Below are 15821 nucleotides of genomic sequence, written 5' to 3'. Positions count from 1 at the left end.
AAAACCAAAAGTATGCTATGTTGGGCTTTTTTCCATTCAAAAGCTCATAAGGTGTCTTCTCCATTATGGGGTGACAATAGAGTTGGTTGCTATAATAGCAAGCCATGTTGATTGCTTCGGCCCAAAAAGAATGACTCACATTGTACTCACTCAATATTGATCTTGCCATGTCAATAAGTGTTCTATTCTTCCTCTCAATAAGACCATTTGATTGTGGAGTGTACTTGGCCAAGAATTGATGTCTAATTCCAAATTCATCACACAACTCATCAATTCTAGTGTTCTTGAACTCACTTCCATTGTCACTTCTCACTTTCTTGATGGTTGTTACAAACTCATTGTGAATGCTCTTGACAAATGATTTGAATATTGCAAACACATCACTCTTGTCAACAAGAAAGAACACCCATGTGTATCTAGTGAAATCATCCACAATTACAAATCCATATTTGTTTTCACCAATGCTAGTGTATGTGGTTGGTCCAAACAAGTCCATGTGCATCAACTCAAATGCCTTGGATGTGTTCTTCATGCTCTTCTTAGGATGTGTGTTACCAACTTGCTTTCCGGCTTGACATGCACTACATAGCTTATCCTTCTCAAATGTGACATCTTTTAAGCCTCTAACTAAGTCATGCTTAATCAACTTGTTGGATTGTTTCATTCCAACATGACCAAGTCTTCTATGCCATAACCAACTCATGCTAGACTTAGTGATCAAACATGTTGTCAATTGAGCTTCTCTAGCATTGAAATCAATCAAGTATAGATTCCCATATCTAAATCCTTTGAAAATCAAGTTAGAGCCATCTACACTTATGATCTCTACATCATCCACACCAAATATGCACTTGAAACCAAGATCACACAATTGAGCTACCAATAATAGATTAAAGTTTAAGCTCTCTACTAGTAAAACACTAGAGATGCTCAAGTCATTGGATATTGCAACCTTACCAAGCTCTTTGACCTTGCTTTTGCCATTTTCACCAAATGTGATACTACCAATCCTATTGCTCTTGTTTTCATTGATTGAATTGAACATTCTTGGATCACCGGTCATGTGTTGTGTGCACCCACTATCAAGCACCCAATGCCTTCCTCCGGCTTTATAATTGACCTACAAAAGAAGATCAATTTCTTTTAGGTACCCAAACTTGCTTGGGTCCTTGTAGGTTAGTTACCAAGGTCTTTGGTACCCAAATGGCCTTCTTCTTTGGGCCCACAATTAGTGTACCAATGAACTTAACCTTCACAACATTGGCACCCTTAACAAGCATGTAACAAGAATCAAATTTAATTGAGGATACATTAGGTCGCTTGTTCGTGTTAATCTTGCAATATTGCTCTATATGCCTAACTTGCTTGCATGTATTGCAAAACCGACCATTGCCCTTCACAAAGCTAACTTTGGGAGTGACAAAGGCCGCCTTGCCTTTCTTGGGGTATAGCCTAATCCTGCTTTATTGAGAGAAAACCTTTGGCTACCCAAGCACTTTAGCAAGCAAGCATCTCCACCATAGGCATTGCCTAAGGCACGAGTGAGCTCATTCACCTCCTTATTGTGGGTCTCATTTTCCACCATTAGTGAGGCATCACAAGTGAGACCATCACTCAAAGGTAAAGTAGAAGTAGTAGTGCTACAAGAAGTGTTAGTGGGAGCAACTACAATGGGCTTATAAAAAGATTCATCAATAATATCACATGTTAGTCCCACATCACAAGACACAATCACTTGCTCCTTCTTGTCTTCCTCCTTCTTGACTTGCTCAATGAGAGAGGAGTGAGCTTTTTCAAGCTTAGAGTGAACTTTGCCAAGCTTCTCATGGGCTTCTATTAGCCTCTCATGAGTGGCATTGAGCTCATCAAAGGATTGCTCAAGAAATTTGACTTTCGTGTGTAATTCTTTGCACTCCTTTCTCTTCATCTCAACGCAAGTGTGCACTTGCTCACACATGTCCAAGAGCTCCTCCTTGGTGTACTCCTCCTCCTCCTCATCATCATCATCACTCCTACAAGTATCACTTTCACATTCATCATCATCACTCATAACATATTTTACCTTGGTAGGCTTTGCCATGAGGCATGTTGATGGAGTGTCAAAGATGGAGGGCTTGTTGTTGATGGTGATGCTTGCTAGTGCTTTCTTGATAGATTTCTTGCCATCATCACTAGAGTCATCACTATCCCAAGTGACCATATATCCTCCACCCTTCTTCTTTTGGAAGGTCATCCTCTTCTCCTTCTTTTCCTTCTTGTCCTTCTTGTGCTTCTTCTTTTCATCCTCATCATTGTCACTATTGCAAGCCACCTATCCAACAATTCTAGTTGCTATGATCACTAGACACACAATTTGCTATGTTACTACTCACTAAGAGCTCTCACACTTGCTACACTAAAGAGCTCCACTAGATGAACTTAAAACAACAAAGCAAGCTCTCAATTCTAGTTACACTAAAGAGCTTGCTATAACTAGTTTGCAAGAATATAAATGAGTGAGTAGAGTGATTATACCACCGTGTAGAGGAGTGAACCAATCACAAGATGAATACTAAATCAATCACCAGGAGAATACCAAAGGGCAAGAGACAACCAATTTTTCTCCCGAGGTTCATGTGCTTGCCAAGTCTCCGTTGTGTCGACCAACACTTGGTGGTTCGGTGGCTAAGAGGTGTTGCACGAACCTCGTCCACACAATTGGACACCATAAGAACCTATTCACAAGTGAGGTAACTCAATGACACAAGCAATCCACTAGAGTTACCTTTCGGCGCTCCACTGGGGAAGGCACAAGACCCCTCACAATCACCATGATCGGAGCTGGAGACAATCACCAACCTCCGCTCGATGATCCTCGCTGCTTCAAGCAGTCTAGGTGGCGGCAACCACCTAGAGAAACAAGTGAATCCCACAGTGAAACACAAATACTAAGTGCCTCTAGATGTAATCACTCAAGCAATGCACTTGGATTCTCTCTCAATCTCACAAAGATGATGAATCAATGATGTAGATAAGTGGGAAAGCTTTGGCTAAGCTCACAAGGTTGCTATGTTAATGCAAATGACCAAAGAGAGTGAGCTTGAGCCAACCATGGGGCTTAAATAGAAGCCCCCATGAAATAGAGTTGTTGGCTCCTCAGTCCACTAAAAAATGGGGCGACCAGACACGCCGGTCAGATCAACCGAACACTGGACCCTAGTGTCCGGTCGTGCGATGTGTGCCACGTGGCCCTGCTTCAAGCGTTGGTCGCCCGATTTCAACGGTCATCAGTACATTTAAGTTGTGACCGAACGCGCTGCTTGAAAGTAACCGGACACAGGACCTTAGCGTCTAGTCGTTTCTAGAAAGCTTCCATTTGAGAAAAATCATGACCGGACGCGTCTAGTCATGCCCGGTCGGACTCACCCAGCATTCGGTCACTCGGTGTCTCCTCTGTGCGCTGCCACGTCAGCAGGACCGGACGCACCCCATCAGCATCCGGTCATTAAGTGACCCAGCGTCTGGTCGAAGACCGACGCCAGCATCTTCACGCTGCCATTGACCGGATGCACTGGTCCTACCGAGACCAGCGTTCGGTCACTTACAGTGACCTCTGTTTTTTCTGTACAGTGCACCAGTGGCACCGTCGGACTGTCTACGCTCTACGGGCGGACACTCAGTTGGTGAAGTTTCTAACCCTTGCTTAAATGTGCCAACCACCAAGTGTATCACCCTGTGCACATGTGTTAGCATATTTTCACAAATGTTTTCAAGGGTGTTAGCACTCCACTAGATCCTAAATGCATATGTAATGAGTTAGAGCATCTAGTGGCACTTTGATAACCATATTTTGATACGAGTTTCACCCCTCTTAATAGTACGGCTATCGATCCTAAATGTGATCACACTCTCTAAGTGTCTCGATCACTAAAACAAAATGGCTCCTACCACTTATACCTTTGCCTTGAGCCTTTTGTTTTTCTCTTTCTTCTTTTTAGGTCCAAGCATTTGATCATCACCATGTCATCACCATCATCATGTCATGATCTTCATTTGCTTCATCACTTGGAGTAGTTTATCTATCTCATAATCACTTTGATAAACTAGGTTAGCACTTAGGGTTTCATCAATTCACCAAAACTAACTAGAGCTTTCAAGTGTGCTAACAATTGACCCTTAAAAATGCTTTGAAAAATGCTAACACACGAGCACATGAGTTGTACACACTGTGGTTAGAAACATGAAATCAAGGGTGAAGAGGTTGAGGAGATATAAAAAAGGAGACGAAGGTACTCGATCGGACTCTGGCCCCGGGGTGATCGGACTCACCCCTGGTGCGTCCAGTCAGTTGGCATAGAGAGGCGCAACCTCAGGTTCACGACCGGACCCTGCTAGCGAAGGGCGACTAGACGCGCAGGGAGTGCGTCCGATCGCATGTGACGTAGTGTGACGTAGCAGCGCAGTGGCTCGGCTTATGGCGCATAGAGGACCAGACTCTAGGGTGCATCCGGTCACCCTTAATCGGACACGCCCAGTCATGAAAACCCCTCTCGGGGTGCTTACTAGAGTCGATTGGACTCCACATTGTTGGAGCGTCCGGTCATCTGGCTACGCATCTGATCTCCGCGTGGTGCATGGTCTCTGCGCGGACACAGTCGGGGCACAACAGGTCAGTCTCAAGCATGTCCAGTCATGACTTAGCTGGCAGCGTGGCTTGGTTTTGACCGTTGGAATCCAACGGGCTACTTTCAAAGGCGCAACATGTGGAGGGCATCGGCCGATCGGACTCTACGGACCAAACATAGGAGTGCGTCCGGTCAGCGCGTCCAGTCCTGACTGCGTAGATCAATGACTCTATTTGTTTTAGGGGGTCTATAAATACACAATGGTCGGTTTAGGTCTCACTCTCTTGGCACTTTGACATTCTTAACATCCTTGTGAGCCTAAGCAAACATCTCCCACTCATCTCCATCATTGATTCATCATCATAGTGAGATTGAGAGTGATTCCTAGTGCATTTTGCTTGAGTGATTGATCTAGTGGCACTTGAGGATCGTTGTGGCTGTGGATTTCTTGTTACTCTTGGTGGTTGCCACCACATAGATGGCTTGGAGCAATGGAGGAGGATTGACAAGAGTTGGTGATTGTTTGCGGCCATCTCCTAGTGATTTGTGAGGGGTCTTGTGCCTTCCCTAGCGGAGCGCCGAAAGGTAACTCTAGTGGATTTCTTGTGTCATTGAGTTACCTAACTTGTGGGTAGGTTCTTGCGATGCCAAGTGTTGGCTAGGTGTGTGATACCTATTAGCCGCCGAACCACCAAGTGTTGGTCGACACAACGGGGCTAGCGTGCCGGCAAGCACGTGAACCTCAGGACAAAAATCTTGTGTCCATTATGATTGGTATTCTCCTGGTGATTGATTGGATATTCATTGATTGGTTCATCTCACTTGCCACGGCGGTAAAATCTTTCGACACACTCTCTTGTTTTTACATTATTTACATTCTTGCCTAGTTAAGCTCTTTAGTGTAGTTAGTCTTTAAGAGCTTGTTAGTTTAGTTAGTGAGGCTCTTTAGTTAGCCTTTGAGAGCTCATCAACTTAGAGAGTAGTGACTTAGCCTTTGTGTGAATCTAGAGATCATAGCAACTAAAATTATTGGTATAGGTGGCTTACAACCTTTGTAGAGATAGAGCAAAATTGCATTACGCCATTTAGTGTACTAACCATTTATTCTAGTGAGTTTGTTGAAAATTTTATAGGTTATTCTCCCCCTCTAGCCATTTAGGACCTTTCACTGTGCCTCACGCTGCGCTTCCCCGTGCCGCGACAACTAGTCTCCATCGGGCTGCAATAAGTAGATGAGCACATGTTGCAACAGTATGTTTCATGCGTTTAGACGTATGTTTCATCTGGATGTTGTATGTGTTTCATCTGGATGTTGCATATGTTGCAATTGCTATACACGTATGTTGCAAGTATATGTTTCAAATGTTTCATCTGTTTTAGACGTATGTTGCAAGTCTTTTATTTGGATGTTGCTTATGTTTCAGTAGCTATATACATATGTTGCTAGCGTATATTCAAAATGCTTCATACACGTATGATGCAAGTGTTTTATTTGGATGTCGCATATATTGCATACACATATGTTGCAAACGTACGTTGTAAATATTTCACCTATTTTTAGATGTATGTTGCAGAAGTGCTTCATGTTGCAACATTAAGAGGCCCAAGAAGCGGGTGCATGCGGAGACGGTCCCCGCGAGCACATCGGTCCCCACATGAGCCGCAAGCGAAATGGGCATGGGTGGTCCCCACATGCATGCGCATCAGCAGGCACGAGGCGCACAACAGCATGCGTAGGCGCAACAGCATGCAGGGACGGGTGTGCAGGCGCAGCAATTGCATGCGGCATGCGGGGGCGGACGTGCAGGTGCAAAGTTGCATGCGGGGCAGGCTTTTTTTATAAAAGGCGAGGCAGGCTTAGCAGCATGCGTGGCAGGCGGGACGAGCACAACAGGCGTGGTGAGCACGGGCGTCTGGACGTCCGGGCGCTAGCCACGCGGTTATTAGTTTGCTATGAATCTCTCAGTTGTAGTGTGTTGTGTTATAGCTCACGGTAGTCAGTAGCAAATCCTTTATGTAATACTATAAACCTTAGAGACGGATAGGTGGATTGTAGCCCATGGTTGGGAGTTTGCAGATTGCAACTTTCTTATTTCTTTTTAATAAAAAATGTGCTAAGACATTTTTTAAAAAAATAGATGCCTATATTTTTAACTAATTATTCTTTTTTATAACTATAATTCTATGTCTATCAATCTTTTTGAAATGAAATTTAGATGCTTATATTTTTAGCTAATTATTCTTTTTTTGTAGAACGATGTTTCTATTTCTATCAACGGCGATCTTGGAAGCTTTGTCTGAGTTCCTAGTTTCTTGAAGAAGTTTATGGTAGTCCACAGCCATAGGAGTGTGCCTGCATCGTATGCCTTTTTTCTTTTTCTTTTTACAATGAGTTTAATCAATTTGCTTTGATAAGCCACACCAACAAAACCTGTTTCTTGGAAAAAAAAACGAAAATTGAAAAACACAACCCTGTTTGGCATATAAGCAGGTACGACAACATAGGTGTCGTTCGGATTCTGTCCCGTACTATCCAAATTTCATTAGATTCTAGGATTACAAGAATCTACTCCCTCTGTCAAATTATAAAATATTTTGTTTTTTTGTAGATACATAGTTTTTTTGCTATGTATATATAGCAAAAACTACATATCTTTTCATGAAACACAAAAACTATATATCTAGAAAAATCAAAACGTCTTATAATTTAAAACGGAGAGCGTATGCTTAAAATGTACTAAATCTAACATGTTTGGATAGGATTATCACAAAAAAAGAATTATCGAATTCTTAGAATCCAGTTGCTTAGAATCGGGCAATATACTAGTAATCCTAATAAGCGACACTCGACAGCTTAACCTCATCAAAATGATATCGATCACCAAGTCATTGCAAAAGCTACACTACTGTACCCTGCATATGGCCAATGGCCAGATTTGGCCAATCTGGTGTAAGTTTAAGGCGATTAGTTGCATGGATGTTACTTTAGTTTTGTCTCGGCTGGTGCAAAGATTCCCTCACGGCGTGCAGGACGAGCACACAGGGCTAGGACTAGGACGGAACTAGAGAGCAGCTATATTAACCAATCAATTTCTGTTCTTCATGCGAACGGATAACCAATCAAGCAGTTTTGCATCAGACGATCCTGGCCGCACGGGCTGGTTGACAGGCTCGACGAGCCCGGCTTCGCTGGACCAGGAAGGCAACGGCCTACAACTGCTGACGCGGCGTAAAGAATAGGCATGCCTGCCTCACCTTGTCCAGTTCGCTCGCCCTTATGAAAAAAAATATTATTTATTAGTTGAAATAGTACGACTTATAAAGATCGTGGGCTTCGAGGCTGAAACAACAGTCCGGCGGGGCGGTTGGCAGCTCAACTGCTGTAGAGGCAACCAGCAGCAGCAAGTGCAAATTTGTAGTACTACAGGTGAGGGTGAGCTGCCGTTTTATGATGCAACATGTGCAGCCATTGAGCCATTAGTCAACAGAGGTTGCATAGTGGGTACGGTGATGCAAACCAGGTCTAGAAAAACGCAGTTGACAAACGCCAGCACAGCTGTACGGCTTCTCAGTTTTGACCAAAATAAATGCGTGGATCTGCAGCAGATATCGTGGGCATGGGGCTCTCTCTGCATGTGGTTGCTGATAGTCAGTGACAGGCTTCCAGAAGTTGACTTATTTGAAGGATAGGGAACTTAAAAGTGGCATAAAAACTAAAACTAACAAACAATACTTTTTAATAAAACGAACAGGGCCAATATAGCATTGTACTTATGCATCTGCGTGAAATGTGGGTTAAGTTGCTCAGACTTGCCAGAAGGGTAATGAAATGGCGGTCTGGCAGAGTACACAGTGCATAGTTGAAAAGTCCAACCAAAATGCGTCGGCTAGCATCTTTTTTTTTTTTGAAAGAGAGTCGGCTAGCATTTTTCCATAGCAGTGGACTAACCATTATGGCATTTTCTTTTGCAGATCATGAACTGGACCAATAATGCCTTTGCAACGCAGCAGTGCACATTCAGAGCCAAACACCATTTTTATGATAGTTAATGTCACTATCCAGTCAAGATAATTTCCTTTTACCAGTAGGCACGCGCTTGCTAGCTTTGACTTCTTATTGTCTAAGAAAGAACTGATCGAAACACGTTCGCTATGATTCCCATTTGCATGACACTGCGAGAAGTTTCTGCATTGTGCAAACAACATTTTAAAAAAGGCATCAAGAGTCCTGAATATATGCATGATGAATTATATATATATACACCTAGTGAGCTATAGAAAATAAAAAGAAATGGAAGAAACACTGTAAACATACTGAATGGAAAGCATCAACAAACAAAACGAAAACCCATACAACCAAATCTTGTTCATCATGATTTTGCCCTGTGAAGTGAAGCATGCATCTTGTTCATCATGACACTGAAAATCGGGTAGAAAGGCAGCCCTAGTCAAATCAAGGAGCCTTGTTCAAGTTTGCTACGTGCAACATGCCCGGCAGTCAACAAAATGAGAGAGTACCACACGGTTGGTATGAACATGGTGTCGAGTATAATTGTCCATTGTGGCCAACATGATCACAAGTTTACAATAATACTGTACTGAAGGAGACAGCTGACAGCAGGTGGACAGCCTTTCAGTTGAAACTTCTTGGACCGAAATAAAATGAGAGAGTACCACACCATTTTGCATCCAGCTTGATGGTTGAGCAACCAGATTATATTGCTGTGCAGATTTGGTTTGATAGAAACTGCCAATTAACCAGTGGCTTATGCTACTCAAAATTGAGAGGAAAGCTAAAATCAACCGAGTGTACGTTCTATCAATACCTCATTTTATGTATGTACTTTCAGCTCGTGCAAGCTTCAAGGTGTCGTCAACTTATCAGCCTTTCACTCAAATCTTCACCAACCATTCAAGAACCAGGCGATCCAACATCTTCAAGATCAACAGGCGGCTCAATACCACAGCTGATGCACTGGCGCGACAAGCTCAAAGCACGCACCCCTCTAATTTAGAGACCGTCTACTCTTATGAGCACAATGTACCCCAGTGCACTCTACTTCAAGCTCTACAATCTGTAGACTTGACTGATGTAACCATCCTTGCAGGCCGTTGCTGCTAATAATAAAGTTGTTTGTTGTCAAAAAAAAAAAAACTTATCAACCGGTTAGCAGCCTGATTCATCAAGCTTATCGCGGTAGTCGTCATATCTCTATTGAGTGGCTATGTAAAATCAGGTGTTGATATCCCTAAGAGTACTCTAACCCTAATTTCAGAACTCAACTTCCTTCTGAAAGAGGATATTTATATATACTAGCGTGGGTGCCCACGCTTTGCGTGGGAAGGAGGGCGGAAAAAAAAAGATGAAACGGGTGCGCACTGTTCCATAACGGATATGGACTGTTCTGTATTGGGTTTATACTGTTCCTTATCGGGTTTTCTTATTGTGTTAGCTACTGTTCATAGTGGATCCGGTACCCGATACTGTTGATCTGCAGGGTATGAGTCTTGGAGAGCGCCGGATGAACAGGTAAGAACAGTGAAATGGATATAGATACCAAATATAGTAGGAGAGGCACTGCCAAGTCCATCCTGAATCCTGATGACTCCTCGAACGCGGCTGTTGTTTACCATCTGATTGGTGGAAAGTCCTGCTTTCCAGCTGCAAGCAGGCAATCTGATCTGAAGGAGTATATAAGGCCCTGTTTAGTTGCACTTCATTTTGCAAAATTTTTCAAGATTCTCCGTCACATCGAATCTTTGGACGCATGCATGAAGCATTAAATATAAATAAAACATAAAACTAATTACACAGTTTAGACGAAATTCACGAGACGAATCTTTTAAGCCTAATTAGATTATGATTGAACACTAATTACCAAATAACAACGAAAGTGCTACAGTACCATTTCGCTAAAAATTTCGCAACTAAACACTACCTAAGTGCGCGCTGCCGATCGGACAGGAAGAAGCCAACACTAATCAATTCAGTGTCCTCGGTGCTCAATGCTCTCCCAATCCGCCCCATGTCGCCTTCCCTGCTAGCTTTATCTTGGCTTGCTGATGTGCTGTGCATCACTCTCTCTCGCTGGTACGGAAGTGGGCTGGTAGCTCACAGGGCCAGTGGCCACCCCACCATTACAATGGTCAGTGGACAAAAAAATATTCCCGGCTCTTGTCTGCTGCTGCTCGTCCGTCACTGATTCGATCTCTTAAATTCATCGGCTTTCAAGAATCCACGCAAGAATCCGATCTCGAAACTACAGACCATCGATTGCAAACATGGACGCAGTGATGGGAAGGATTCATCTTGTACTGGTGCAGTGCGTGGCTGTGGCGGCGCTGATATCTTCATTAGCCGCCGGCGTCGCCGGCGAGGCAGCGGCGGCCGCGGCGCAGGAGCTGCGGCAAGGCTTCTCCGTCGCCCACGACCAGTCCTACTCGCAGTTCCAGCCAGTGCTCGCCGACCCCACCGGCGTCTTCGCGCTCGGCTTCCTCCGCGTCAACTCCACCATGCTGGACCTCGCCGTCATCCACCTCCCGTCTGCCTTCCCGCTCTGGCGCGCAATCCCCGACCGCCCCGCGCCATGGTCTACAGCCGCCTCCCTCTCCTTCGACGGCGGCCTCGTCCTCACCGACTGCGCGGCCAACAAGGTGCTATGGTCCACCGCTGCCACCTCTGCCTCGGCCGGCGACCGCGCCGTCCTCCTCAACACGTCCAACCTCCAAATCCAGGGCACCGGTGGCAGTTCGCCCGATGTCGTGTGGCAGAGCTTCGACTACCCGTCGGAGACCATCGTCCAGGGCCAGAAGTTCACCTCCGCGGCGACGCTTTACACCATCGACCGGCGCTTCGCCATGCGGCTGGGGAGCACCTACTTCGGCCTCTACATCGAGCCGCCGCCGCCGTCTTCGGTCGTCGTCGTCGCTGCCGCCATGTACTTTAAGCACACGGCGATGGAGGCCAAGGCCCAGATTGTGGCCGGCGGCGGCCCGACCTACGCGCGCGTGGAGCCCGACGGCTTCCTCGCCATGTACCAGAGGGAGGGGCCACCCGCCGACGTGCTCTCCTTCGACACCTTCAACCGCGGCGTCCGCGCCCTCCGCCGGATGACTCTGGAGCCCGACGGCAACCTCCGCGCCTACTACTGGGACGGCGCCCGGTGGGCCCTCGACTACACTGCCATCAACGACCCATGCCAGCTACCCACCACCTGCGGCGCCTACAGCATCTGCGCGGAGCCTAGTGGCCGCTGCCAGTGCCTGGCCAACGCGACCGATGGCTCGGGCTGCGCCGCGGTCGTGCCCGCTTCCGCTGGGAGCAGCCTTTGCGGCACCACGGGCGGGGAAGTCGGCGGGCTGTACTGGGCGGTGCGGCGGCAGGGCGTGGAGCCGGTGAACAAGGAGCTGCTTTGGTCCGAGCAGACGGCGTCCGCGACGGACTGCGAGGCGCGGTGCGAGCGCAACTGCAGCTGCTGGGGCGCGGTGTACAACAACGGGACCGGATTCTGCTACATCATGGACTACCCAGCGCAGCTTCTGGTGGCGGGCGACGACAGGAAGATGGGATACTTCAAGGTCAGGAGCCTGGAGGAGGAAGGGAGACGCGGCGGTGGGCGCACGAACGGGGTCAAGGCGGTGCTGCTTGTTGTCGGCGTCACGGCGGTGGTCGCTGCTGCTGCGTTCGGGGCGTACAGGGTATGGGACAGGAGGCGGCGGACCGCCGCGGACGCGAGGCGGCAGATGGGCGCCGCCGATGACGGGCTCTCGCCGGGGCCATACAAGAACCTGGGGTCCTTCAGCTCCGTCGAGCTCGCCAACTCCTTCCGAAGGTAACCAGGCCTGAGGCGAAGGCGACTGAGATGTGGGGCTGTCCGATCGCATGGATGTCTCCGCCGTGAATGGACCAAGAGCACCAGGACGACGGCGGCGGCGAAGGATGTGCCCGATTGTTGGGTTTGGACTGAAGGAAAGAGAGATTCAATTTGGGCAAGAGGTTAGCTTATCGTCTAGGATTGAGCCCAAGTGTTTGTGCTGTTCAGCTTTGTGGCTGAGCACAAGAAATATATATACATATATATAAAATACTTTAAAATATGAATACAGTGCTAGATTACGAAGACTTTCACACTGTAACATGATCGGGCATCTACCCCGTCCAGGCAAGCATGGAGCAAGGTCGCCCCTGGCCTTTCTTTTATAGCGGGCCCTCCCGTCTCGCTCTCCTCAGGCAAGCGAGGTGGTACTAGCGAGGTGGCCGTTTCTTGTCTGCTGCATCTGCGCGCTCCGAGCCTGAACTGCTCGTTCTTCCGTGGGCCGTCTTATTAGTGGGCCTGCATGTCCAGCCCGAATTTAGTGCCTTCCGTTCTGGTCCGTTCCATGTCATGTCATTCAGATTGTATACACTGGACTGGACACTGCGGAGTGCGGCGTGAATGAATGAAAAAAATAAAAACCGCGAGCATGGGTTTCAAACTCTCAATTCAGGCCATTGGATCACAAACATGTGCATACAAGCAAGCGCAATGAGCTTTTGGAAATCAGAATAAATCCTGTTAAAATTAAACCAGATCGAATTCCCAAGACTAGCCCCTCCCTAGACACAATCTCAATTCACAGAGTTCCGTCCCAATCTCAGTTCCCAAGCGTACGTGTGTCAGCAAGCATGCACTAGCCTAGCTAGCAGTATGTTCGGACGCGCCGGCGCTGCCTTCGCTCTGCCTCGCCGCGTCGGCGCAGCGAGGATGGATACCAGCAGCAGCTGCTGCTGCAGGGCTCGGGTCTCCCGAGGAGGCGGGCTCTTCGGAGATGATCTCCAGCAGGCCATCATCCCCCATGTCGTCCGTCTGGTGCTGGTGTTCGACTGCCTGCGGTGACGCGCCGAGGTCGGACGAGGACGCGGGGACCTGCTGGGCGGTGGCCGCGGCCGCGGGGCCCCTCGCTGCGGCGCCGGCGACGAGGAGGCTGTAGTCGAGCGGCGTGGCGCGGGTGCCGTTCTTGGCGCGCAGGGAGGCGCGGCAGACGGGGCAGGTGGGGTGCTGCCTCAGCCAGGCGTCGATGCAGGCCGCGTGGAAGGCGTGGCCGCAGGCGGGCAGCACGCGCACCATGTCCTTTGCCTCGTACTCCTCCAGACACACCGTACACCTGCACCGCCACAGAGAGAGCACGCGCGTTCTTGTCAGTCAGTCCATGGGGGAAAAAAATCTCTGCAGTTCTTCTATCTGGGCACTCCTGTTGTGTTCCTCTTGCAAAATGCAGATTCGTCAGGTTACTACATGATTGGTGATCGTCATGTATGTATTCAGCACGGATGTTAATTGTTAAGACATTGAACAGAAATGCTACTGTGCAGCAGCCAGCAGCTAATGTTGTTTTCACTTTGACTGTGTGCCAGTGTCAACCTCAATCTGACAGAGTCCCAAATTGGCAATCAATATGGCCTTTTCAGATGGTGTGATAAGCCAGTTTCAGAGTGGCATATGCACAGCATCTAGGGCTGTTTGGATCCGGTGACTAAAGTTTATGGGTGTCATATAGAGGTATCGCATGGGTGTTCGACTGCTAATAAAAAAAACAAATTATAAAATCCGTCAGTAATCCGCGAGACGAATTTATTAAGCCTAATTAATCTGTCATTAGCACATGTTTACTGTAACACCACATTGTCAAATCATGGGCTAATTAGGCTTAAAAATTCGTCTCGCAAAACAGTCTCAATCTGTGTATTTAGTTTCGTAAATAGTATATATTTAATACTCTATGCATGCGTTTAAATATTCGATGGGACAGCGACTAAACTTTAGGAGGTGGAACCAAACAATATTCTTATAGGTTGCCATATTGGCTTGGGCTGCAAAAGGGTTTATGAATTGTCTACTGCCATGCCAATGCCATGGTCTACAAATGGTAGCAAAGGTTAGCACACCCAGGAGGATGCTACTTTAATCGTGGCAAAATGCAACTTTACTTGGTCCATAGTGCATCTCCTATTGGTCATCTCATGTAACATGATGAGCAGGAGGGAAACAGCAAGAGAAAAAGGCTTGGATATCTTAACTGCGACTCCTCCTGCACCGGCGGCGGTTGCTGGCCGCCGTCGCCGTCGCCGAGCTTGACGGTGGGGAAGGTCCTCACCACGGACGGCTCCAGGCCGTGGATGCCGCGCTCCACCTGCACGGCCACACAAAAACGATTCTGATTCCCATTCGCCTTCATCCAAAACCCCTGGTGCACGGTCGCTATCAAATAGCACGGAAGGATGGATAACACGGCGGTCGGGAGAACGCCTCACGTTGTAGCCCTGGACGACGAAGGCGTCGCCGGCGGCGCGGTCGGCGGCCGCCGCCGCCCTGGATAGGTGGAGGCGCGCGCAGAGCAGCCTGGTGAAGACGAAGAGCACGAAGAAGGCGCTGACCGAGAAGGCCATCACCGTGGTCACCATGTTCATGCCCATCCCGCCGGCGCCGCCCTTTGAATCCTGCCATTGCTCCAGCATCTCAGAACCGGCGCGGCCGGCCGTCTGCGCAACAATCAAAACGGCTCATTCGTGCTCTTTGAGAGATTAACTCGCTTATCTCCACTGCTATACGAACGTACCTGGACGTCGATTTCCTCGGCCTGGCCTGCAAGGACGACGTGTTATCCACTCTGCATCCCGCCCCGCCGTTCCAGGGTAATTAGAGAGCAGGAGGAGGAGGAGGAGGAGGAATAGCCGCGGATAGAGGCGGGCATGGCGATGGCGATGGCGATGGCGAGTGTGCCCTGCGCCTGCCGCGCGTATGGGAAGTTGTTTATTTTTTCGCTTCTCCTAATCGCGATAAATAATCTATGCTCACTTGTCGACCGCAGGGGACACGGCGGCAATAATCATATCCGGGGGGCGGGGAATCTAATCCCATTGTTAATGCGCTCGTTGGATTAGCCCGCGATTAGCAAGTCAATCATGGAGATTGGAGGGGCCCAACAACCCGAGCAAAGCAAAAGCTCTCGCTTTCACCGGAGCCGCGGTGGTGCCCGCTCGCTGCCTTGCTAATTCTCCTCTTGGTGATGCACTGACGGGTGCGCAGCGCGGTGGACCGCCTCTGCTCGCCGTTGCCGTGTCGATTTTTTCGCTCCTTGCGATAGGTCGTGACTTGTGTGATAGTAGTATTCGCATGTGTCGTCCGCGGCACATTGTGAGTTGTGACCGACCTTCTTTTTATTTTTATTATTTTCCTT

At 47.9% G+C, this 15821-nt stretch overlaps 2 protein-coding genes across 2 annotated transcripts; one reads left to right on the top strand and one right to left on the bottom strand.

The window, feature by feature from the left end:
• The first annotated feature begins 10508 nt into the window (after positions 1-10508).
• LOC136534503 (PAN domain-containing protein At5g03700-like) lies at positions 10509-12695 on the top strand. The gene has a single exon (XM_066526928.1). The coding sequence runs from the start codon at positions 10887-10889 to the stop codon at positions 12438-12440; it is 1554 nt and encodes a 517-aa protein (XP_066383025.1). The 5' UTR covers positions 10509-10886; the 3' UTR covers positions 12441-12695.
• Positions 12696-13051: 356 nt separating this feature from the next.
• On the bottom strand, positions 13052-15610 carry LOC136534502 (putative RING-H2 finger protein ATL69). The gene is made up of 4 exons (XM_066526927.1): positions 15201-15610; positions 14896-15123; positions 14662-14774; positions 13052-13748 (listed from the first exon to the last, which is right to left on the bottom strand). Exons 2-4 carry the CDS (start codon positions 15097-15099, stop codon positions 13280-13282), a joined length of 786 nt encoding a protein of 261 aa, XP_066383024.1. The 5' UTR covers positions 15100-15123; positions 15201-15610; the 3' UTR covers positions 13052-13279.
• Between the last annotated feature and the right edge of the window lie 211 nt (positions 15611-15821).

The sequence above is a fragment of the Miscanthus floridulus genome, unplaced genomic scaffold (genome assembly GCF_019320115.1).
Source record: "Miscanthus floridulus cultivar M001 unplaced genomic scaffold, ASM1932011v1 os_2014_1_2, whole genome shotgun sequence".
Lineage (NCBI taxonomy): Eukaryota > Viridiplantae > Streptophyta > Magnoliopsida > Poales > Poaceae > Miscanthus > Miscanthus floridulus.
The sequence above is the reverse complement of the archived record's forward strand: the minus strand, read 5'-3'. Positions and strand labels throughout refer to the sequence as shown.